We start from the raw sequence: 26,483 nt of genomic DNA, 5'->3' as shown, positions 1-26,483 counted from the left end.
GAGTGAGCGGAGTGGCGAGAGCTCGGGAGTCTTCCGCGGGAAGCAGCGCAGCTCTGGACATCACCGACGCCAGCGCGTCCCGGACCACTGAGCTGAGGCAGAGACGAGAAAGCGAGAGCAAAAAAAAAAAAAAGAGGAAGAAAGAAGTGTCAGAAGATGATGACATCTGATCCGGGTACTAGCTGATCTCTCATTTTTTTTCTCTGTGACAGCCCAAAGCTGTGGGCTTCCACGCGCACCAGGAGTGACTTTTTCCACCCCACACACATCTTTTACGCACAGGGCGTGCGATTTTTAACCCTTTTTTTTTTTTTTAAGTGCGTGGATATTCTGGATTTTATGACTTATTATGATTCGCCCCCCGTTTTAGTACCCACTCCCTCCTCAGGACAAGAGAAAGTGGAATAAAGGGTGCACGCTGGATTGAGGTCTTTCGAAGCGCACGCAGCACCAGCAGCAAGAGTGCGTCTCAAGGTTCCTCCGCTCGAGTCACTGAAAGGGATCCGCCGGAGAACAAGTGCAAAGCCGGGAGGAGAGAGGCAAACGGAGGGACTTGCATCGAGCTCAGGAGGTTTGTTAATGTTTGGAATCCAGGAGAGCATCCAGAGAAGCGGCAGCAGCCTGAAAGAGGAGCCGCTGGGAGGCATGAACGTCCGGAGCTGGATGCAGGGGGGCGGCGTGCTGGACGCCAACACGGCCGCCCAAAGGTGAGCTGTGCCTAAGTGAGGAGCACTTCCACCATCACTCATTTACCGAAAGATGGAATCAGCCTGCGTGTTCTCCTCCGGGATCCTGCAGCTGTACAAGAATTGAGGCGGTGCGAATGGAAGTGCAGCAGTCCGAAAAAAAATCTGTCCATTCATCTGCTGATAAAATCATCTGTAGAATTAATAATCTCATTCAGAATAATTCTACCACACAAGCTGTCATTAACTAAACAGTTGTAAGCAGCATGTGCTTGGTCTAGACATTATTTTTTTCCGCACATGTTTCAGATGCGATTTATTAAGGATTAAATCAAAGGACAAATACATAAATGCAGTCCTGTGCTAGAGAAAAAAAATCCTGTACTTTCCCTCCCATTTTCAAACTTACTCGTTGTTTTATTAGAAGGGAATAAAATTCTCCAACTGAACTACAGCCAGTCACAGTAAACGTGGATATATCACGATCTCCCCTTTACGCGAACAGCAAGTTTGTGCTTCAAGTTGGATTACAGATTCAGGAGATAATTAAGTAAAACAGGCAGCTTTCATAATCACAATCTTTAAAATGAGAGGAAAATCTGCCAAAAAAAAAGAGCACAAGCTGGATTTTACTTTCAGTGCTTGTAGGCCCTTTAGGTTTGTTTTTATTATTTGTTTTTATTTATTTGTTTTAGGTTAACTTACATTTTTATTATTATTTAATTTGCTCTCGTTCTTATATTATTTTTGAATTTTTCTAATTTTTACAACATAAAAACTTTACACCCTCTGACTGCTTCTAACACCCCCCTCCGCCTGTGTGTCTGCAGTGGAGTGGGTCTGGCTCGGGCTCACTTTGAGAAGCAGCCGCCCTCCAACCTGCGGAAGTCCAACTTCTTCCACTTCGTCCTGGCTCTGTACGACCGGCAGGGCCAGCCGGTGGAGATCGAGAGGACGAGCTTCGTGGACTTCATCGAAAAAGAGAAGGTCGGTTCAGAAATACACGTTGGTGTTAAGAGTTTTTAGATGAAGGAAGATCACTGAGATTTTGTGAAGGCCTCGAATATTAAATTTGGTTTCTGACATTATTGGATGAATTTTTAACGTCCCATTTTAATGAACTACTTGTCCTTTAATTGTTTGCATTATTGTTATTATTATTTATATTATTATTAAAAACTAAAAATACAATACTATAAACATTATAAATATACTGTAAGGCACAAACCTCCTTAAATCCTCGTGTGTATTTGATAAATTAAAAAAAAATGCCTTTCGGCGTTTAAACTGTTTTAATTTACAGCTCGATTCAACGCAACCACTTGTTCTATATAAACAACGGCGCTGCAGCCCGGGCTTCTCATCAATTATGACTTGGCTTAAATTAGATGAAATGTATCGGGAGAATTCCGTGTTGGATTTATTGGCCCTCCGAACACAACTAGTAATTACGCAGGAATTAAAAATCCACAATAACACCACGATTACACACGGAGAAATTACAGGGCTGCACTCCTCTGAGCATAAATCAGCTTTTATTTAATGCACCGCTGTAAAGAATTCATTAAGTTGGATGTATGCTTCACCAGCCTACATGTAAAAAACAGGAACTTAAAAAAATTAATTTCTTACTATTTTTTTTAAAATGGTGTTAAATTTTCCATAAACAGCTCTGTGTTTGTTGTGTGTGTCAAGGAGACCAGCGGAGAGAAGACCAATAACGGGATTCATTACAGGCTACAGCTTCTTTACAGTAACGGTGAGCAGACTGGCACACTCACACACACACTCACATATATATGCATGCATATTTAGAGTCAGCTTTGCCAGATCAGCTTCATGTCTTATTTTATCAGACACTTAATGATATTCACACAGGCAGCAGCTGATTCTTGAGGGGGGAAAAGAGTCCTGTCCTCAAAGTAGTGAAATAAAATGTTGCAATGAGTTATCAAGGCTTCCAGAATTTATGTCAACGAAATTGCAGGGCAGAGATTCACGATTGTGTAACGTGACCGACTTCTATTAGTCAAATTTCAAGGCAGCTGTTGCAGGATGTGACCCAGCTTTGTGGCTTCATCTCTGTCACTGTCCCTAAATTAGTTTGTCCAGTTTGATGTGCTGGTTTTTTTTTTCCCTTTTTTTTTTTTAAATAATTTTTTGACAGTGTGAGCTGCACTCTAACCCAAGCAGGGACATCACAGCAACAGCCTCCTGTGTAATAAAGAATAGCTACAATTCGCGTCTTGCATGTGTTGATATTTGGGAGTCAGAATAGGCACAAGCAATTTATCAGATAAGTCAAAAAAACAAGGTGTTTGAATCATGTTGCATTCATCAGTTTACCACGTTAACGCGGGGCTGAACGCCCAAGGTCCCGTGTTGTGTTAACTATGCCGAGTTAAACGTGTGATTTTCGTGTGATTTGGGAGCTATATGAATACAGCCGGCTTGGCGTAAGGCTTGCATCGCAGCAGAGAGAAACGCAGAAGCTGAACAACATTTATTTTCACACTGAACTGATGAGCAGCTGCTGGCTGATCTTTAATAAGCCTCTCACTTTCTTCACGACCCCTTTCTGCCTCGTTAAAAAGGAGCCACTGTGTGTCAATTCGCAAGTGTGAGCGTTTAAACCAAAGAATGACTGTCTGCTCTCAGACTGTTCTCCACTGACTCATATTTCAGGCCTAAATAGGAAACATTAATAAAAGCTTTAAGAAGAAAGAATTTGCCAGTCAAAATTAGGTTTGCCCCGCTCCTTTGTTTATTTATTGCGAGCTTATTGCTGTAAATGACGTTAATCTCGTTTCCTTGTTCCCGCTGCTGCCACTTTGCTAACCTAATTCCAGATATTTTAAATGCCCTGCAAAGTGCTGCACTGTGTGTTAAAATATGTGTAAAGTTTACAATATTTCTCCCTTCCTCTGGATCCCAACAGGCATCAGAACAGAGCAGGACTTTTATGTTCGACTCATAGACTCCATGACTAAACAGGTAAACACACACCCTAACACACTCTCAGAGCGGTCTGTCACCTCTCCTGTTACCTCTCTGACAAAGAGCTGCTCCGCTGATCCTCTTGTTCTCCGCCGCCCTCCTCTATCTGCGTGTACTCGCACACACAGAAATGAATGTTTATGCGTGTGTGATTCAGTGGGTGGGTGTTTCCACAGTGTATGTGGGTGGGGGCACACACACACACACACACACACACATACACATATACGGCATGGCTCCAGGCGTTTTTGCCTGTGCTCCTCTCGCTGTGATTAGAGTGAGGAGGCAGCGAGCGGGTGTTGAGGAACAGGAGCGTAATTCTGCTGCTCGCAGTAGGAAGTGGAAAGATATAAGGGCACCTCTGGGATTTGGTCTGCTGCGTAGCAAGCATTCTGATCAGATCCAATTTTTCTGTTAATGCTCGTGTTTTTGTTTATGTGTACATTTATAAGAGGGAGAGCGAGAGAGAGAGAGGGAGGGAGACAGAGAGAGGAGCAGGTAGAGTTTGAGGAGAGAGGCGGGAAGACAGGGAGGCATTTTCAGTTTGTGCGCTCCTGGTCCTGCAGGTAAAGTCAGGATGAAAACTGATTGTTTTCGTTCATGAAGAAAGTGCGAGTGAGAGTTATCTGCCTGGTGGAATGCAAAATGTGTGTGTATGTGTGTGTGTGTGTTGTGAAAGCCAAGGTATGAGGAGCCAAGAAGCCCACCATGCACTGAATACTTACTAATGTGACTCCAGGCTCTGACAGTCTCACATTACTGCTGCCACGTTGCACCACATACTGTGTGTGTGTGTGTGTGTGTGTGTGTGTGTGTGTGTGTGTGTGTGTGTGTGTGTGTGTGCGCACGCTGGCAGGCTTAAGAGACCACACTGTTTCCTAATAACACTCTTTAGGTTCGGCTTGGTGGGGTGACAACCAGCTACACACACACACACACACACACACACACACACACACACACACACTGTTGGGACTTTCTCCTGTAGAGTTTGAAAAAATTAAATACATGCACACTTTTTCATGCTGAAAAAATTAATGGCTTTTTAGAATTTCAATATTTGAAAAGGGGAAAAAAAAAGGATGGAGGCAGGTGTGCTGCACCTGTGGTGCCTGCCTTGCACTGTGTGAGTGCTGCTCTGTGGATGTGTGGATGGGAGGGCTAGCAGGTGTTTAGTGCTGTATGTATACAGTAAATGTGCAAAGGTGCTTTGGAGAAGGCGTAAAGCATGCTCGCTTGAGTTTGTGTGTCTGTGTGCATGTGTGTTATTCCCAGTAGTGGAGGAATGGAACTTTAACAGGTGGTCAAACCAAAACAGTCGCGAGGTTGGCTTAGCTGGTCAGTGATGTCATGGCCGCTGTCTCTCTAACCGCACACACAGACATTTGTTCGCAGCCACTGTTGTCTTGCCAGGCGGGGGAAAAAAAAAAGAAAAAAAAAAGAAAAGAAAAGAAAAGAAGAAGAAGCCACACAGAAGTCCAGAGGTTGCACTGGTGTCTATCTTATTTCACTGGTTGTTAACAAGATGTGGCTTCATCCACCAAAACTGAAAACACACGACCCGAGCCCACCATGCCCAAACACATTTTTGACAGGAACACACAAAATAAAGAACTGCTGAGTTTATAACCGTGATAATGAAACAGGCTTTCTGTTTTATAACTTAGGAAATAATCATCAATATTTACATTTGTCATGATGCAAATGCTCGAAAATCCAGCCTTATTCTAGTCTCGTTAATCTCTCTTGGTGCCGCAGTAGCATACCTCTCACATGTTTCACTGTTTAAAAGCCCAGAAACAGAAGACAATAAAAACAAGAAAGCAAGAGGGTCATTTCTCTAAGATCATTCAGAGTAAACCATAGAAACATAGATTTGTCTCCATTTTTTTAGTATGAATTTCTCAGTTTTAGTAGTTGATCAGCGGTGTAAAGTATTAATTTTAGTTTTACTTAAATATTTGACTCTGTAATTCAGAGTATGTGCGACACACTATAATGAGGCAAACGTCTTTTATTCTGTTTTTTTCCGCCCTTCTCACTGTGATTTAACAGCCAGTAAAGGAAAAGCCTACTCCAACATTTGGCATTTAAAAGCTGCTGCCTGTTTCTGTTCTATTTCTGTAAGTCTACCTGTTCTGTGTTTGTGCGCTGAGGGCCAGAACTGATTGTGTTAAACGGAGAAGGAGAGCACCTCCTAGTCTTCAGAAGCAGAGCGTGGAGCTCGTTGATCACGACTCTGTCCCGGAGAATAAAGCGTCTGTCACTGCGACCCTGTTGGATCACTAGCTCGCTAGTCGACCTGACACTAACGCAGGAGGAAGTGTGTTCCCCTGCTTAACGGATCCTTGTTTACATGCCGCACATATCACGCCACTTCAAAGGTGGGGAACAGAGAAGCAAAGATGCTGTGTGAAAGGCCTGCTGAGGTGGAGAGAGGAAGGAGACAGAGGAGGGGAAAGCAGATGAAAGAGAGGAGCAGAGCAGGCAAAGTGACAGCAATAAAGAATCTGAGGCAAACGTGAGCCGTGGCGGTAGAGGAAGGTACACACTAACACAAGAGGCTGTCACAGAGGGTGGGTGAAGTATCTTTGCATTGTCACTTTTTCCTCTTTGGAGCTCCAGAGGTCTCAAGATGCCATGAGGGCAGACCAATTAGAAACTTTAAACCTCAGTTTCATGCAGTTCTGCTGTAAATACTAATGTTTTCTTTGACCTTCCATAATGCAAGACCTCTCTCGAAAACCAAACTGGTTTAAAATGAAAGATTGTTGGCACAGGGCAAGAAGCAAGCAGTCAGGTGGGAAAGAACTGGATGTCTTTTACAGTTACAAACTTTTACTTTTGCTGCATGACCCAGACTGTAGCTCATCTATGCTGTTGACCCGATCGCCTTAAATAAAGGAGGTGGGCTGTTATGTGGCGGTACGTGTCACGGGCGACACGGCTGTTCTGTTTAGAAAGATAAATGCATTCACCCAGCCAAAGGTTTAATGGTTTACTTGTGGGTTTGCGTGTGGGCGTAAGAAAGACGAGAAAATAGCAAAGTGCAAAAAAAAAAAAAGTGAGGAGATGATGGTGATGCGCGCTTGTCGAGGTTAGGGAGCAAGCTCATTGCTTTCTCCTGGCCCACTCTTTTCCCATGGCGCAAGGAGCAGGACTAATCACAGACACAACTGTGGTTTAGAAAACACGTTTCCTCTTCAGATTTGCTCTTTCAGAATTCTGTCCTTCTCTGCGTTTCCCCACACTTAGATTTGGCTTTCATTAAAGGGCAATCAGGGGGATTTTACGGTTCAAATGTTGATGAGTGAGCGATTCCAGAAAGAGTTTCAGATGTCTTGGGTGTCGGATCAACCTCAGTAGTGTGTTAATGGGAGCGTTTTTTTTTCTTCTTTGTCTGAGGTCATTTAAAATATTTACAATCTGAACAAACGCTTATTTTCTTTTCTGCGTATTTGAACTTGCGTCACACGCTTTGACAGCTTTTGGTCAGATTGGCTTTTCTTGGAGAATGTCAGCTTAGCGTGAACTCCACCTGCCTGGCGCAGATTCCTCTATGAGCTCATTTTTGTTTCATATTTTCATACCATGCTTGAATCGACTGTGGGTGCACATCCCTGGAATCCTGGAACACCAGGAGCTTTTCGGTCTCCAGGTTCACATATCGATAGATTTCCAGCAGGGGTGGGGAGGAGGGGTTCAAATGGAATATGCACATGCATGGAAAATTGTAACTGACAAGGGCCTCGGGCCCTGAAACACATGGGAGCTCCAATTCCAGAAAACACAGCTAGCTATTAGTATGAAATGCTTTAGGCTACCATACTGGGGCCCTCAGACAGTACAGCCTCTGTCACTGCTTTCCTTTAAGTTTCACATAGTTGGTACAAATGAGAGGCTCAGCCTACACCCTTTGCTCATCTTGAGGCCCCAATAAAAAGCCACTGGGAGGTTCAGAGCCCCTCCACTGTGCCCCTGAATCCTGTTTTATGCAACCAGCAAAATGTGCCCCTGTTAATTTCACTTCATGGAGTATGAAAAGGAATCACGGGTGAAATAAAAGCACTGATTATTCTTCTCAGAGGGTTTGCATTTGAGTTTGGGGCCATGTGTAGTTTATCTGACAGTCCATAAGCTTTACAGCTACTTAGACATAACATAGGTATGCATTAACATGTGAATATACATGTCTCATTTTCCAAGTATGGCGGTATCAGTGTGGCCTTGTTAAGTGGTCTTAAAATCAGCTTTATTCATTCATCATTGTTCACTTGATGGCAGCAGGCAGTCTAAACACGAGCCAGAGATGATTTTAAAGGGCAGAGAAACTTCCTGGCTGCTCATGAGGAAAGCGATCTTGTCACTCAGTCAGGCTCGCCGCAGTTTTCGGTACGACACATCAAACCAGCTTTTGCAGACCAAAGACTGACAGGGCGTGCGTATTGATTGATAGGTAGCTTAGTGGTGTGTGACTTATGCCGGTTCATTCTGCTTCCATAGTAGCGCGGGAGTGTTGTGTAACAGAAGCAGGTGAAGCCTCGGCAGCAGAGGCAGAAAATGTGAGGACCATTCTCCGGAGCCGATGAGATGATGGTTGTTATTTTGAGGATTTTCTAAAACAATGAGTGTGAATCAGCTCCGTGTGTGCGTGTGTGTGTGTGTAAGGAGGGGTGTGAGACACAATGGGTGTGAGTGTATGTGAAGTAGAGGTGCTACTGATGAAGGATGCGTTCATGGAGGTGAAGTGGGACCTAACCTGTCATCTCAATAACACTTTGGCGCTATTCTTACAAGGTGCAGCTTCATCCTTGTTATGATATAAATCTAGTATTAAGCTAGTAATTTCCTCAAAGCTTTTTTTGAAACTGAAAGTTTAAAAAACAAAAACAATTCACTGATCCCACTAACAAGTCTCGTCTGTCCAACTTCTGACGATTGCTCTGTTGTTGTATTACATATCAGTTAAATGGATCTCTGTGAGCCACTCACACACCGCAAATAAAAACAGTAAGATGCTTTGGTCTGCTGTGAAATAAGCACGCTGGAGCCTGCGAGTTTAACTCTCCGCTTTCTTCTTCTCCTCTTTCTTTTCAGCCGATTGTTTATGAAGGCCAGGACAAGAACCCAGAGATGTGCAGAGTGCTACTGACACATGAGATCATGTGCAGGTGAGAACAGATGCATCACATCTCAGCATCTCTCCTCTCCTCTCTCCTCCAGCATACTTTGCCTGTGATGTTCTCACCAATCACCGCTATGTACATTTCTTATTTTGTCACCCTCATTAACCCCCCCCGACACACACACACCTGAAGCCCTATCTGTTGAGGAAGATGAGTTTTGGCTATCATAGTTGTTGCTTTAATTATAAGCTTAAGATGAATTTCTTTGGAAGTAGGTTGGGAGGAAAGTTCTATTTATAGGGGCGTTTTGCCGACCTATCCTATACAATAGGAAACGTGCGTGCGGGAACATGTGTAGTTTGTGTGCGCATGTGTCTCTGACGCCTGGTTAATTAGGACACAGAGAAACTCATTAGTCAATCTGAACCCTTCTGTTGTTTCATGGCTAACAAATGGGCCTTGCTCTTCAATCTGACTATAAAAAATAGGCAGGAACTCTCACACACACACACACACACACACACACACACACACACACGCACGCATAGATCCGTACACAAAGAAGTATGCATGTGTATTCAGAGCCCCGCACAGCGCAGTTATAAAAATTCAGATTTAGCACATGAATTACGTTGTTCTTTTTCCTTGACCTTGTCACTGAAAAACTTTAACTGTACCAATATAAATTGGGGTTCATCTATATGCGCACGCAGGGACTTTAGTTGTGAAATCAGGCCCACTAATACTTCATCGTATAGCTTGGTGAATATTCCTCAGGCAGTTCAGCTGGAGAGGCTCATGATGGACCAATTGGAATTCTGATTTACAGTGAATACATAAATAAACTATTTGGCAGCAGATTTTATTGTAAATTATTGCCGTTCATCAAGTGGAGGATAATTGTGGACCTGAATCAAATGTGTTTGCATAACCTGTACGGTATGACTCTCGTACAGTAGAAGGTGCTCGTTCTGTCCTGCAGGATTTTGTTTTAAATACTTCCTTTGGGGGAGCAACAGTGCAGAAAGTATGGCTTCTGCAGCAAGTGTAAACAGTCGCTTGTCTTCAACAGCCGCTGAGGTCAAAGTTACGGCTGTTGCCTCATGTTCTCACATGCTGATTCTGCAGCGGGGGCTTTGCACACAACACAACACGCACACACACACACACACACAAAGAGCTCAGGGCGTCCATTAATCAGTGTGGCTTATTGTCACGGCAGTGCTATTAGCCATATGCTCCCAGCCAATCTGCCACCACAAAGACCTGCGTTGCAAAATTGGCTGGAGCGCTGGCACGAATACGTGAGTGATTTCACTCTAGAATTGGACAATAGATGCTTCAATGAACGCGCTTAATACAAATGTTGGTCTTGCTCAGTGTATTTTAACATTTGCCCTCTTAAAATCAAGAAGTTTTATGGCATCGTAGATATTTTATTTCACTCTGTCTGACAGAGCAGCCTTGGCATAGCTGGTTGAAACTCTGTTTTTATTTTTAAGGTGAGTTTAATTTATTGTGGACATTTTAGCATAATAGTTTTCATTTCTTTGGAAACTCCAGGACATGAAATATACTTTTAGACAAAGTTCTGTGAGTTTGGATAATGCTTGGCTGCTCAGCTTCTGTGTAAGCAGAAGTTTATCTGTTATTATTTATATCTTTTTTTTTATTAGACATTTGAATGAAAGATATCTCTTCAGGGCAAGCATTATGAATTAGTAATTAGCCTTTCACTTATGTTTTTAAGTTGTTATGTTCATGCAATGTTTGCTATACTATTTAAAATCTAAGGCTAAACTCTTTATTTATATCATATAATCACTGACATGTTAACGTAGCTGCTAATGTGTCTGGCTATTAATATTCAAGTTAAACACCCATTATCTAATTAGCTTTGATTGACCAACAGTCAGTACCCAAAGATTTTTCATTTACAGCGACAGAAAAACAAGAAAAACTAAGTTTGTAAGTTATGAATTTATTTTGGCATTTTCCCTCCCAACACATGTAAAAGACATCGCATCGATTTGGACTCATTGTTTCAGTGATTAAAGCACAAAAAAACAAAGAGAATCATGTCTTATGTGTGTTTGGTGGGAGATGCATGTTAGAGCAGATGATTAGCTCACCAGCATCCACAGATATAGGTCCTGCATTACTCCCATCCCACCCCTTCCTTCTCCTTTCATAGCATAAAACACTATTCTCCTTCCTCCGCTTCCTCTTCTGTCCCTTAAGTTTCCTTCACATCTATTCCATCCCCTCTGTTTCCCACGCCATCACCCACCCTTCCCTCTACCTCTCACCTCTCCCTCATCTGCTTTAGCTTTCCTCCCCCCCCCTCCCCGGTCCCTGATCTCCTGCTTGATTCCTCTCTGTAACCTCTCACTGTTGCTGCTCTCCAAAGTTACAGTGTAATGACCCAGTTCATAGAGCGGCAGAGAGCAAATGACAGCGAGAGCAGAAAGAGCGGCAGATAGCGGAGACAATGACTAAGGTGTAACGTATCAGTCGCTTTCTTTCTACCTCTGCCATCTGTGACAGCGGGAAACCCGAGACGTCTCCCTTTCCTCTTCTTCCCACCCAGACCCCTCCTCTCCCCTCCCTCCCCTTCTCACCCTCTTGTTTTAGCTCTCCCTCCCACGCACACCCTCTCACTCTTTACCCCCCCCTCCCCACCCATAGCCAGCTTTATCCTCCGCCCTCCTGCTTACACCTTTATTCATAATTGATGCATGCAAGAAAGACTTTTTGACACACTTGTAGTACACGTGTGAATTTCGGTAAGCATGTCAGGTGTTTTGGGTTTTTTCTCACGTACGTACGTGCGTGCATGCGTGTGCGTGCGTGTATACCACCCACGTGTTTTTGGAGCCTCAGGGTTCTTTTTTGTTTCCATCTCCACTTTACCTGATGGTTCATCAGTACAATTAGGATGGACTGCAGGTTCTTTTCAAGCCATTTACATATCTGACAAAAAAAAGAACAAATTCACTGATTCAAAGCTACTGAAAGATTGTTTCGCGCTCGATTTCCAGATGATTATGCTGTTGGTTATGTTACCTTTGGAAAAAACTTGACTATAAGCATCTAAATGATCTCAGCTTGTTAATTACGTACTCATGAAAACATTTTCTTGCAACACATGTTGAGGGGATTTTAACTAATTAACCTTTCATAACCCCAACAGTATCATATTGACACCAGGAGAGGTTATTATTCTGAGACTTTACAAAACCCCAGAGTTACAGTCATATTATGCAGTCACCTTCATGGGCTATGAAAATAGGTGTAATGACCTATTACAGCCTAGTCTCATAGGAAAATGTGTTGTGGCTATCCACAGCACAAAGCATAGTGTTTTACAATAAACGCTGTAAAATTGTGACCTAGCATGTAATGTTAGTATATGCGTGTGTAATGTAGGGGCAGGACTCCTGGCAATCTTGCAAAATGGAAAATGGAGCTTTGCAACATCTGGTTAAGGTTGTTAAAAGATCAGTTTTAAGCCAAAACACGATCTTGGTGCCTGGAGCTCTGGAACTTATCTTTATATTATTTTGCTATTCAGCTACATTACTACCTGTGTAGTTCTTATAATGTGCTGTACAAAATTAAACCATCTATTTGAGCCCAATCCTAAAAACCTGAATGGGATTCGGATGAAACTGTTATCTTAATAGTTCATTGTTTGAGCCAGATGGGCAAATTGTGGTTAAGGGTGCACCTTATACTGGGAACACTGGTAATGAGTAGCAACCAGCACAGCAGTAAAAAGTGGAGAAAATGGAAAAAGAAATGATAGGCAGTGACCACAGCAACAAATTACCCACTAGTGTGACAAACCACAACTGACAATAAATCCAGCAGTGTCTTTTTTAATGTATTTGTTAAAGCAGCGATCCCACAGTGTATTTCCTTCAGATCCTGCTATACAATCACTTTCCTTGTCTTGCAGGTCTATTTTTATCCTTGCTTTCAGGGCAGATTTCTCTGAAAGACTTCCAGTAAAATTCACGATGGCCTGTTTTCGACAGATTGGGACAAATTCTGCGGATGTTGTAATAAATTTGTTTTATCAGTGCAGACGAAAGGCACGCACTGCAGCACTCCCACTTAAACCTCTAATTTGGAAGTTCCATAAAATGTACCCTATGCCCAAACTTTCCCCCCACTTTGCCCTGTGTCTTCTTCCCTGACGGTCTTCTTTTCTCTTCCCGTAGTCGGTGCTGTGACAAGAAGAGCTGTGGAAACCGTAATGAGACACCCTCAGACCCTGTTATCATCGACAGGTACTGTCTCTCACTTTGCCTCTTCTCTCTCTCTCCTTACGCACACACTCGCGCACACCCACAGACACACAGTGGACGAGGGTTTGTGTGCTGACCCGTTTGAACGGCGCCGTGGGACAGGATGTTTGTGTGTTTGGATGAGCTGCTGTCACTCCTCGATAGAATCAGCGGCTTCAGATGAAGCATTTGAGAAACCAATTGTGCTTTTATAAGTCAAACAGCAGGACTCATGAGTGGGTGGTGACAGTGTGGAATTACACTTGCAGACACATACACACACACAGGTTTTATCTGCATGTACATGCGCACTCTAGTAACGTAATCATCGATCTGTGCAGAGGGGACACAAATACACATCAGCTGCTCCGTTACATCCCAAAGGTGCACTTTCAGACTTGAGTGCTCAGATGAATGTGTGTTTCCTCTACGTCACGCAAAACACAAAGCAGCTCACTAGCAGGAGTCGTCTGTTGTTTTCCTGCCGCTCGTCTCTGTCTGTCTGTCGCTCTCTTTCTTCCCTTCTGTCTGTCACAGGAGAGGACTGAAGTTATCCCTCCCTTAACATCCACCCCACCCCTCTTTCTGTCTCTCCTGCAGCAGCACAGAAAAATGGGTCATGAGCAAAGAAGAACAAAAAAAAAAGTGACAGAGAAAAACTGAAATGAGATCCAACCTCATTTTAATCTGATTTCTCCTTGGCAGTTGTTTTAACCCTCTGCGAGCAGTTCTGTCGGTCTGTCTGCATGTGTTTGAGTAATTCACAGGAAGAGGAGTGAAATATTCTACTCCCTGTCACCACATTGTTACACAACTTAAATCACTGTACAAAATATCATATTCCTGCAGATTTGTACCAAGTGTTGTTTTTTCTTCTTCTTCACCATGACCAGATGTTTGAGTTTCAGTTTGTGAAAGATTTTTGGCAATTGTAATATAAGCTGATCATCTGCAACATTAAAAGCACTGACAGATGAGGTAAATACCTCAGATCTTCTTGTTACAGTGCAGTGGCTGCCGGCATTCATGTGGATATTACTTTCACAGCATCTAGACCCTGTTGCAGCCCAAGCACACTCCCTGAGGCACTAGTACTCTTGCAAAGACTTCTCTGGAATGGCTCAAGAAACACGACAAAGAGCTCGGGGTTTTGACCCTGCCTCGGGATATCCAGATCTCCAGATTCCAGTCCAATCAAGCATACTGCATGTAAGATGTGCTAGAGCAAGTGAGATATAAGGAGATAACACTCCACAACTCACAGGACCCAGACGATACACTGACAGTGTTCTCATGCCCTAGCCCTAAGCATACCCCCATTGTGTGGCGTGAGGAATCACACAATTGAAACAGAGGTTTAAATATTGTGGCTTATGAGCGTCTGATGAACAGTAATCACACCATAGACTCTCAGCTTTGTATCTACAGACTGTCCTTCAGTGCTTCTTCACTAAAGGTTCATAAAGACAAACATCAGTGTGATCAGCGCCGCAAACAGAGGTCATAAAGGTTATTACAGGGATAATTTGGCATGAATGAGATTCTTGATTCTCGCTACTTTGGAGGGGACGTACAAGGTTTCGCTCTATACAGTGCAAAACTCCTCTTTGCTCTTTTTCTTTGTGTTTGGAGAAATCTTATTAAGTGCACAAACATGTGTGTGTGTCATGCGCTATACGTGCATTTGTGTGTTCGTGGAGGACATTATAGGTATTGCCGCACCACCGCCCTACTCTCCTGTTTTGTCAGCTATCTCAAACGTCTCAGCTTACAGCCTTTTATATATTTGCCTGCAAAGTGCGTATGTAATCTGCGTGTGTGGATTGATGGCCAAGGCTTGGGTTTGGCCCCTAAAAGAATAGCTGATATATTAGACACAAGCTGACAAAGTAATAGCTGCATAATCATAATACGTGTGTCACTGTTTGTTACATTGATGCTTGATGACTATTGAAGTGTGTGTGTGTGTGTGTGTGTGTGTGCGCGCACACACACAGGGGTGTGTGTCTCATTTTCCACGGCAGGAGGAGAAAAGCAGAGTGAATTGTGGGAGATGTCAGGGAACTTGGTCAAGATGGAATGTCAAGGTTACCGTGGATACCGTGGGATACTTCCTGTTGCCCCCTCCACTTTGCAGTGGTTCACAGCCTCTTGGTGTAACATCTGGAGCTCTGCTGTTTGACGCAAACATGTGGAGAGAGAATGAGGCAAAGTCAAAATAACAGCTTAAAGTGTCATTGATTGTAAACAGAAGGAGAGCTCAAATTAACTCACCCACTCAAAAGAAATATTCAAAATGTAACTTTAATAGTTATTTTAAACAGTTACAATGAAAACATTAAGGGCTTAGCAGATATATCTCCCTGCATCTGTGGTTATACATACTCAAGTGTATGCTGCATTTAGCTATAATAATTAATTAAAAATTAAAAAGGTACAATCCAGATTGGTTGACAATTTGGCTTGAACTGAAAGGTAATGCCAATGTTTCGCTATGAAGAAGAAATGAAACAAAAAAGAGCGTCTTCGCTACAAAGATGTCTGTGATAAATTCCTTCTTTTCAACGGCTCAACTAAAACAGCACAAACATAAACAAGAGTATCTTAATCTGTTTTTTTTACACTGCCCTCTGGTGATAGTATGAAGCTACAACATGCAGATGTGCATGTGCTAAGCTCCGCATTCGACATTTATGGTTATGTGAAAATGTGGGATGAGGGATGCTAATGCACTTAACTGACCATCAGCAGATGTGAGCGCCACCAATTTGGTGGTCTGGAGCGTTTATTCACGGCTTGGGTTTGGAAAGTTGCATCTGAACAAACCACAAAACCTCTGTAACAATGTCCTTTGGACATATGAGACCAAAGTGGAGATGTTTGGTCGTAATGCACAGCACTAAGACTCAAATGTGAGGCCAAGTGTCTGACAGCTAAAGCTTTGCTGAAAATGTGTCACGAAACAGGACAATGATCTCAAACAGAGCAGAAAATCTATAGCAGAATGGCTGAAAAAGAAAAGAATGAAGGTGTTGCAATGGTCAAGTCAAAGTCCAAACCTCAACCTGCCTGAAATACTGTGGTGGGACCTTAAGCGAGCTGTGCAAAAACCTCAGTGAACTGAAGCGATGCTGTAAGGAAGAGTGGGCTGAAATTAAGTCCTTCACAATGTGAAAGGCTGACAAAGTCATACAGACATACGACAATTTCATTTTTCAAAGGAATACAAAGAGTCCTGTAGAAACTTTCTTTTCCACGTGAATGTATGGACCACCAGTCCACTACTTTGTCAGGCACTTTAAGTAAGTGTGCTATTAAAACAGCTTGAAAACTTGCTCACTAGCGTTAGAAGCCTGTAATGAGCTAATCAGCATGATCAGAGTCAGTGCGACGTGTGTCTTGGCCCCTTTGCTTGAAATCATGGGAAAACCAAAGGAAACAGCCCCGACACTGGAAAAAAATTGTGACGTTCCAGAAACCTTGTTCATCCTCGTGAGCAATTTCCTGAAAGCTACCATGTTCATCTGTACAAACAATAGTATGTAAGTATAAATACCATGGGATCGGGCAACAGTCGTAATACTTAGGAAGGAGATGCATTCTGTTTCCGTGAAACTAATGTGTGAACAAAGCAAACGAATCCCAGAACAACAGCAAAGGCTTTTGTGGAGATGCTGGAGGAAAGAAGAGTATCTGCACTCACATTAAAATGAGCCCCATATCAGCATAAAATTGGAAAGAAAGCTCTCAGAAAGAAAAGAAACCACTGCCCTAAGACCTGGATACTGTTGCATTGTATAAATGCTGCCCAACGCTTCTGCAGGGATGGTTTCAGCCAAGTGAAACTGATATTACATTATAGCATATACAGCGCACAGTAGAGAGAAAAGGCTCCAAAATGTTGCTATAGCCAAGTCTGCAGTGGGTTATTGGCAGATGAAGAGATATGCATAAGCACACTTATCTACATACCATGTAAACGTTACATCGACATGTGAACAGAGTTAAGCCTCACGCTCATTTAAACACATTACTCATGCTTTAACAAATTCAAACATTTGTGTGTACGAACTATTAAAAGACGTGACGTTAAAGAGAGTGACTGACAGCTCATTGCGTGTCTCTCAGTCCTTGTCCGCACATGTGTGTGACTGACAGCTAGCCCATCGTACCATGTACGTATGAGTGTATCTGTGAGTGTGTGTGTGTGGCCCAGTTAATCCTTGTTATAGCACACTGAGCATCCCACTGCCTCTCAGGGTTAATATAGGGTTAACGACATGCAACGCTATCCTATCATACGCCTGCTTGACTCCTAAAGAGCCACAACCACTCTTCTCCTCTGGGTGTGTGTGTGTATGTGTGTGTGACTGCCATTCAGTTTCTACTTGTAACTCTTACTGTCTTTTTTTTAATCGCTCAGCATCCTCATCACCCCTTTTTCTCTTACTTTCCTCCATCACTTCCACTTCCCCCTTTCTTGTTTCCTCCTTTTCCTCCCTTTTTTCCATGCCTTTGCTTCACCTCACCCTCTCTCTCCACACCCCTCTGCTTTGCTCCCTCTCCCAACCTCCTTTTTTCTTTCTTTGACTCTGTTTTCGTCTCCGTGGCCCTGAGGGGTTACCTACCTCACTGCTCAGCTTTGTGCCTGTTTAGACTGCTACAATTGGCTTAATAGGCTCAGACTGTGTGTGTGTGAGCAGTTTGAGGGGGTTATAGTCTCAGGTGGTGTGTGTTCAGGGCTTAGACGAGTGTCGCGGCGCGAGGAAGGCAGTTTGAGTGTGTGTTTTTCTGTGTGTAGGGGTGCTACGGATACCGGTGTGTGTGAATGTGTGTGTGTGTGTGTGTGTCCTCTCAAAGTCTAAAGGGGCCCACATAAGCCTCGGGGTTTAAGGGGTTCCCTATGTGTGTGTGTGTGTGTGTGTGTAATCTATAGGGTTAAGAGGGGTCAGAGCTTGAGCAAGAGATGATGGGAAAGAGGAAGGGATGGAGGGACGACAGAAAGAGGAGGTGAAGATGATAAGATGGCATTTAGAGGGAGCAGAAGGAAGAAAGGAGGAGTAAGAGGAGGGGGAGGAGGGTGAGGAGAGTGGGAGCTTGTCTAGGCAGACAGAAGAGAGAAAGGAGGAGGAGCAGAGCCAGGTTTGTTTCAGGGGGATAAGAGCCTCAGTCTGGGGAGTCCTGTCAATCAAAGAGCACAGGGTGGGTGAGGAGGGGGCGCTGTCAATCAGATAGAGGAGGAGAGAGGAGGAGGCGGAGGAGGAGGGAGGGCAGATGGAGGGGTGAGGTGAAGAAAGGCGACAGAAAGTGAGAGGGATCTTCTAAACGATCTCTTCATCTTTTCCGCCTTTGTCTTCCTCACTATCGCTCTCTCTCTCTCACTCTCACTTGTCCTAGTTACCAAAATATCTCTGCCAACCTGGTATGTCACTGTTCGCTCAACTGTCACTGTCTGACATGTAGCCTACACACACACACACACACTAACACACACACGCACATCTAAAATAGACTGTGAGAGAATATGCCTCCTCCTTTCTTGACCCGTCCTCATCGCTCTTTTCCGTCTTTGCCCTGTTTTCCTTCAGATCTTCATCCTCTCAAATTCTAATTTGCTTTGCTTGGCATCAGCATAATTAGGTACAGGTACAATGATGAACTGTAAAATGTAAAAAAAATGCATTAACAGCACATTGGATTTCTTTTTTTTTTTAAATTGAAGAGGCAGCTGAAAATCACAGATGCTATTTTTAAGGCATAATCCAAAAATTAAAGGTTTCAGTGTCAGCTATTGATTTTTTTTCCCTGGAAAAACGCCAATGCTTGGTTGTATATATACTGAATAAGACACAAATGACTAAAGAAACTTTATATATAAGCCAACATGACAGTGCAGTGCAGTATCATGGTTTTACACTGTCGATGGTGAAGAAGACATTCAAAGTGGTGTTTTTTTACTTCTTCTGGGTGAGTGTTTCTCTGAGATAAATCCCGAGAGTTGTTTCGTTAAATTTCTTTGATTTTACTTTCATCTTGTTGTAGAATTTGCTGGTTTCTTTGTATCTTTACGCAATATGTAGTGTTGTCTTGTGTTTTGGGGGAGAAGTGGCATCATTTGCCTTTCTTGGGTTGCCAGGTTTGTCTGCTTCCATCAGTCTCACTGGCTCGGTTATGGTTACTTACTTTCATTTTCCTTAATTTCCATTTTTTTTTTTATTGTCACTGCTATTAGAAATGGTGAGTTCAGTAAACAAGCTTCCATGAAGTTATCCTTTTTGGTGCCAGAAGTCCTGTGAGATGTTCTCTTTGTGACATATTTACCGATACAGATTGCATCAACAAATATAGTCATTTTTAGGTGGTTATAAAATTTATTGCGCTTTTTTTTGGAGGATAATGTAAATGAATTTAACCAGATAAACTTCATCATTTATTCTCGGTGTTTCCGTGAGTGTGGAGGATGGCACTGAGGTTCTTTGGCTGGTTTGTGAAGATGTCCCGCACTTCATAACCACACACTTATTTAATTATTTGAGCCTGATTCTTCTCTCCAGCTCACGCTCTCGAGGTGCAGTATCACTTCCTGTGTTAAAGGTCATCGGTTGCTTAGAGATGACGACTGCTGGGAATTATTCATACTATTGACATAATGCCACTGTTCGCTTCTCTCTCTCTGTCTGTGTTTGTGTGTGTGTGTTTAACGGTGTATAAGAGAGAGGGAGAAAGAGGCAGAGAGGACTATGTTTTATTCATTTCTCTCATTTAGCCTCTCAGTCTGCACCTGTCCCAGCATTTAGAAGCTCGGCATTCACATTACTTGCTGATTTAGTTTGACTGCTTGTTTTAATGGACACACACACACACACACACACATGCACACACACATTTTCATCTCCGCTAACTGTCTAAACTAACGCCGAGGAGCTTGTTTAGGTTCAGAGATGGAGATATGTGTTGTTGTCTTTATCTATCTACTTTTTCTTCTTTCTTTTCATTTTTTTCCCCGAACATTTTCCTTTGTATTGTCTTTAAATCGGAATAATTCTAATTCCAACTTCTTTTTAAGAGCCAAGTTTCTCCATCAGGCTTTCTGTCTTTCTGTATTATTTGAATCGGGCGTGGAGTGTCAGAAAGAAAACTGCCGAAGGGCAAAACTGAAGAGAGTCCACACAGATGTGTAATATGTGCACACACACACACATACACCTTTTTCCTTTTTTCCTTTCTCCCCATTTCCTCCTCTTTCACCTCTCTCATCCTCCCCTTCCTGCTCCTGTCTCCCGGTACCCCACCCACCCACCCACCCCAGTGTACATAACCACCCTTAGGCAGGGATCACGTTACCCTAAAAGCTACAAACACGACACGAGGGCCTCAAAGATTTTCCCATCTGTTCCTTTCAAAGCTGTAGTGATGCCTCGATTACTTTAGGTGTCTCCTTGTTGTCAAAAACTACAACTGTTTTCAGCAGCGGGTGAGTGGTGCACTGGATTTTTATTTTTTTGTCCACTAATAAATATTTGACTACTAAACTGCACAATGAAAAATGAGCCCATTGAGGATTTAAAAAACCAAACGTTCAAGTATTTTAATCTCTGACATAGTAAACGTATAAATATTTAAAGAGGAGCTTAATTGAATTTTTACCCAAATTCATGTTCAGCTCTGCAAAGGTGATGCGGGCATGGATTTAAACTACAAAAAATCTTTTTTACATAGGCCCGTAAAAGACTTTTGAATCACATTGTCTCAGAAATTAGTTCAAGCCTCACAGTGCACTGTATAGATGCCATAGTGTGTTATCACATCAGGTAAGGGGAAAAAATCACGACGTGGAACAGAAGGCACGCCTTTTCATTTAGTTAACTGACAAATTAGCTGAATGACTAATTAACCTACTGACTGATTTACTCACTTGGCTGATTGATCAACAAACTTACTGATTAATTAAGTCAGAGAGGGATTATGTAACCTACCAATGGACTGACTTCTGTGGCTCTCTGGCAGGCTAACAAAAGACTAGCTGACGTGTGAGCGTGTGCATTGGTGTGGTATGTGGATAACCTCCAGGTGGGCGATGAGACTGTGGCTAAAGGCCTCTGGGCTCCTACACAGAGATCTCTCTTAGCATGCTGCCATTACTGGACAGCGATTAGTCTCTCTTACACACACACACACACACACACACACACACACACACACACACACACACACACACACACACACACACGGTATTGAGGTAAGCATACAGAGTGGCTCATTCATGATAGGTGGTTGGCGGTGGAGTGTGTGCATGTGTGTGTGAATATCTTAAGCTCTGTCATTAAAAAGCAAACACATTTAGTTTATCTGGAAACTCCCTGCAGATTACACACACACATACATATATATACTTGTTAACTGACACTCTGATGAGACTGGGAATTTTTTCCCCCCTTTACCACAAAGTGAACTTGTGGTTGATGTGTTTTGGGAGGCCGAGCAGGAGTGTGTTTACCTACTGTATGAGAGTTTGTACAACTGTAAGAAGGAATTTGTAGAAGAGAAGAGAGGGGAGGAAAGGGGAGGAGAGTATGAATGTGCCAGCCATGCATCATTTCATTATTAATAGCCGTGTCGGAATAAAAATGCTAACCTTGTCTGATCTAACGGACGGCTGAGTCTGCAAGCTCTACACTCTCCTCTATGTGTGAAGGGACACTAGTTTGCTGTTGTTTCCCTTTGTTCGGCTGTGCAGGGCGAGCTGGTGAAGTCATTGCAACCCATACAGGTATAAATATCTGTGTGTGCCTCTGTGTGTGTGTGTGTTGGGGCAGTGTTTCCCGTGTAGAGCGAACCAGGAAGAGAGCACCAGTGTCCTGCCGAGAGGGGCATTGTTATCTACCTCCTAACACACACACACACATGAACACACACACACACACCACCCCTCCCAGTCTGAGCTGCCTGATCTGCGCACCGTCTGTGTCACCACAGTAACACATAGCACACGCCCAAACAACAACAAACACTATGTTTTGCGCTGCTATAGACAAGAAAAAAAAAGAAAGAAAGAAAATTCCTTGACTCACATAATCACACATTTACTGTAATATTACATGCAAGTTCATGCATGTGGTGCTTGTGAGATGGACCACCCTGCTTTGAGAGATGTTTCTGTTATTTTTGTTCCATTGTGGAGACAAAAAAAAAATATAACAAAAACCCAAAACCACACACACACAAACCGAGGCAGGCGAATGCAGTCCTATGGAACTGCGGAGGTGTAATCTGTCAGACAGGAAGCTAGTGGGGTCAGAGGTCACCAAGCACTAATCGATTAGCCGTCAGTTAGTGCTGCGCTCATGAGGAGAGCGCAGCTGTGGCCAGCTCTTCTTCCACTGTGTGTCTGCGTGTGTGTGTTACAGTGAAGTGTTTAGGTTTTTTTAGCTTGTGTGCGCCTATTAGGGATGGCTCATGTGTATCTGAGTGCTGATGCTCATGGGTGTCCTCCGTGGCAGCACTGTGTGGGTGTGTGTATTTCTTGGACATATTGATCACAGAGAATTTCAGCTGATTTTTTTTTTTTTCGGTCTGACCCTCTGAGGTTAAATGCTGCTCTCTCCCTCTCTCTCCCTCTGCCTCTGTATCTTTCTCGGAGCGAGAGAAAGAGAGATAGAAACACTTGAACTCGGGTCAGGCTGCGTAGGTGTTTGCAAGCTTGAGTCTCAAATCCGCCTCTATCATCCGGGTGTTTATTTAAAATGAAAGACGTTTTCTTTTTTTGCTCTAAATCTGCATTTCTTCTCTGTGACCTGTGGGTCTGGCATAAACATAACTGGTCTTCTCAAAGTATTTATAATGCTGGCTTTTATGAGAAACTGCTCCTAAAGCCTTGAAAAAACTTTGTTCCTCACGTTAACAGACAGAAAAAGACATTCAAACACCTTAGTCAAATTAATGTCCACAAAATTATGTCCAAAACTATAATTCAGATAATAATGGCCACATGTCATGTTTTTATGATGGACCCATTGTTATTCTTGTTTCTATGTTAACCATCACAGTCTTTTTATTGGCTAAAAATACCACCTGTTATGTGAGTTTTATGCTGCAAACGCCATATTTCTGTCATGACACTGTGATACTTATACATAAAAAGGAGAAATTGTTTCTAATTGGCTGTAAAATGAAAGTTGATCATTTAATTAATAACAAAAACCTCGCGGGTATAAAATAATATGGCTTTCCTTTAAGATAACAGAGAAATACATGGTAACATAGTAATTGAGAACAAGGAAGTAGGAAGTAATTACTGAGTTAGTAGCACGTATTTCCTCAGAAATAAGGATGTACTGATAATTACTGCCTCTTTTTCACTTTCATGTAAAGTGAAGCATCATACTCATAGTTTTTTATGATTGATGGGTAACTTCTATGTATGATGCTTCCCTCCTCGAGGCAGCAGAAAAACAGCAACTTAACATGGAGTGATGAGTAATTAATGAGTAATTACAGTTTTAATCGCAAACGACTCAAGAAGAAGAAGAAAGTGTTGCGTTACATCGGTTTGTTTAATTATGAATTCATAATTACCTTGTGATAACTCACTAATATGACATCTCCTATGTGGCTCTTTAGTAAATAAACATCAACTATGTAGTCGTGGATAAGGAGATGTTAGAAGAGCACTGGTGAATGTCTCACTGTCTTCCATGTTAGTTCTGATGTGTTCCTCACGTGTCTTTATGGAAACAAGATCCTCCTGGAAGCACTTTCAGCTGGCAACATGTGATATTTCTCGGCAGGGAGCAGTCACCACTAATCCTTACCCACAAACCTCACTGCTGACAGTTCTTGCTGCACCTAGCTTTTACAGACGATTACCATAAAAACTGAAAACCTGAGTGATGTCATCTCATTAGAAATATAGTGTCCTGTGCTACAGTCACACTAGGGAGACCACGGCACAACCAAAATTACTGCGACTGTGTGCGATGAGGTGAACTCTTGTTGCTTTTGAAATGGTTGCTTAAAAGATGGGCACCAGTTGTTGTCTTAAAAATAATAAAATAAATCAATTTTGTGCAATCTGTTTACAACAAATTGGTGAAAATTACAAATCTGTTGCCATCTACACATGCAGAAATTAACACTAATTACTTACATTCAGAATCCAGCCCGAACCTCACAGATGTGAAACAGAACTTCAGAAGTTCTTCCACAAATATTGTCATAGTGCAGCTGCAGAACAGTGACATAGGTGCTTAGCAACCTTGCTTTCATACTGGGATATGACCAGAAACCAACCAGGTGGCAACTGGCTGAGTCGAGTCCCCTTCTGCAGGAGACGCGTAGCAGTTGCACTCATCAGCGCAGACTGACTCAGATTTCACACCTTTGCCAGTCTGTCTGAGAGTGACTGGAGTCAGTCTGAGTTGGGCCCTAGTTGTATGGAGAGGTTGCCTCCCCTGAGGCGACCTGTGCAATCGAAAGCAGTTGCCGCAACTATTTGCAACTGGTTGCTGAGTGTGAAAAAATTCAGCGTGCAACCTCCGATTTTTCCCAGCTACTTGGAGGTTGCAGTCGTATTTGTTCTCTAGTCATTTGCTAATGATGCAACATGATGCATCAAAAGATAAAAGGACGAGAATTTGTTAGACTGAACTCTAAATGACAACCTAATGAAAAGAAGGCCCATGATGCTCATTTCCTGTCAGAGTTCGGAGTGACATCATTGCTGAGATGAGAATGTTCCAGTGGTAAAGTAGAAAAGTAAGGTAAAGGAGTATTTGTGTGGAGCCATTCAAACATCAGTAGCAAGACAGAACAATGTTTGTGATTTGAAAGCACAGCTGCGGCATGTTCATGATCAGTGCGCTGTGCATGGCTTATTTTGCGAGTCATAAATAGACAACAGTGGCTGCAAAGATTCACAGTTTTACTACTGTTTACATGCACTGCTGCCATCTTGGATTGTGAAGTCGGGGATAGGGGGATTGCTCCAGTTGAAAACTCCGACTGGGATCTGAGAAATTCCGACTTCTGACTTCAAATGGAACACACTGATAGATTACCTGACTGTTTACCTGATAGTTTAGTTGACTCACAGGATCCTTTTTACATTAAGTATTGTCTGTGGGCCATATTCTTCATTCAGTGCTGAATGAGTCTGTATTTCCCATATCTGTGTCCCCGTGTCTAATTATGAGACCCCTGCAGTCGGCGGGTCTCATGGGAGGCTGGTAGGTGAGGGTGTGAGAGAGAGGCATCAGGGGATTCGTTTTTAGAAGGTTTAGAAGGTGACCAGCTCATTATAAGACTACATGTTATAATGATTTGTGGTATGTGGTGTCTGTGTATGTGGGGGGTTATAATGATGCTCAGAGTGGGAGCAGCAGCATTTGTAGTGTTTCTCCAGGGAGTCGAGCTCATGACCTTTCACCCTTCAGCTACACCTAAACCCTAAGATTCCCCTGCTTTGAGTTACCTCTATCCTTCCCCCATACAGAAAAAAACAAATTCTCTTTCATGACTTGGAAGCAGTTTCAGAGCAATTGCAGGTTCTGAGCAGCTGAAAGTCAGATTTATCCCCATCAGCGACTATATGTTCATTATGTGTGTGTGTGCGGTGTCTGTGCCTGCGTGCGTGTGTGGCGGCTGTTAAGCAGTAACAGATAGCCTGAGCGCACTGCGTGGCGATGCTGTCATTACCGTTGTGCTTCTCCACTGATGTGTCACGGCTGATGTCACACGCTCAATTGGCCCCGCCGACAGCCGCCATCACTCAGACTGTTTACTACACTTTTACTACAGTTATCACTCACTCGCTGTCGCCACCGCCGCTGTGAGGACCAGACGCCGCGCACTGCTGCTGAAACCACGCGCTGAGATAACAACAGAGGCACACAAGCCTTCACACATACATACACACACACGCAGTGGTTACTGCATGGGCTCTTTGTCTTGCCCATCAACACACGGAAACACTCATTTAGGCAGGAGTGTGTGTGTGTGTGTGTGTGTGTGTGTGTGTGTGTGTGTGTGTGTGTGTGTGTGTGTGTGTGTGTGTGTGCGTGTGTTGGCAGGAGGTAGAGGAAGAGAGGGAAGGTGAGGGAGGTGCCTAAAACAAAACATTTGTGCTTAGATTCTGTGTTGCATTGTTTTTAATTTTGTGATTACTTTGTTTTGTTTGTGTTTGTTTATATAATGTATTGTTTTTGCAAGCATGTGTGTATGTGAGTGTGTATGTGGAAAAGTGTGTATTCAGAAAGGTTTACTATGTGTTTTATTGGTGTGTGTGTGTGTGTGTGTGTGTGTGTGTCTGCGAATCTAGGTTATGCTTCTTATTTCCACATGATTAACTAACTCGCATCCCCGGGACTGTTCCCTCCACCTCGGCC

At 43.0% G+C, this 26,483-nt stretch overlaps 1 protein-coding gene across 2 annotated transcripts in view; it reads left to right on the top strand.

Annotated features, from left to right (window-relative positions):
• The first annotated feature begins 579 nt into the window (after positions 1-579).
• LOC100696184 (transcription factor COE1) overlaps positions 580-26,483 on the top strand; it is an 88,247-nt gene continuing 62,343 nt past the window's right edge. For both annotated transcript variants that reach the window (XM_005452635.4, XM_005452634.4), the window contains exons 1-6: positions 580-707; positions 1,517-1,673; positions 2,382-2,445; positions 3,625-3,680; positions 8,781-8,854; positions 13,036-13,104. In XM_005452635.4, coding sequence (XP_005452692.1) covers positions 580-707; positions 1,517-1,673; positions 2,382-2,445; positions 3,625-3,680; positions 8,781-8,854; positions 13,036-13,104 — 548 coding nt within the window. The remainder of the gene's footprint in view (positions 708-1,516; positions 1,674-2,381; positions 2,446-3,624; positions 3,681-8,780; positions 8,855-13,035; positions 13,105-26,483) is intronic.

Source organism: Oreochromis niloticus, linkage group LG10, assembly GCF_001858045.2.
Source record: "Oreochromis niloticus isolate F11D_XX linkage group LG10, O_niloticus_UMD_NMBU, whole genome shotgun sequence".
NCBI classification, from domain to species: Eukaryota; Metazoa; Chordata; class Actinopteri; order Cichliformes; family Cichlidae; genus Oreochromis; species Oreochromis niloticus.
Note: the sequence above shows the minus strand (reverse complement) of the source record. Positions and strands in the feature narration are given on the sequence as shown.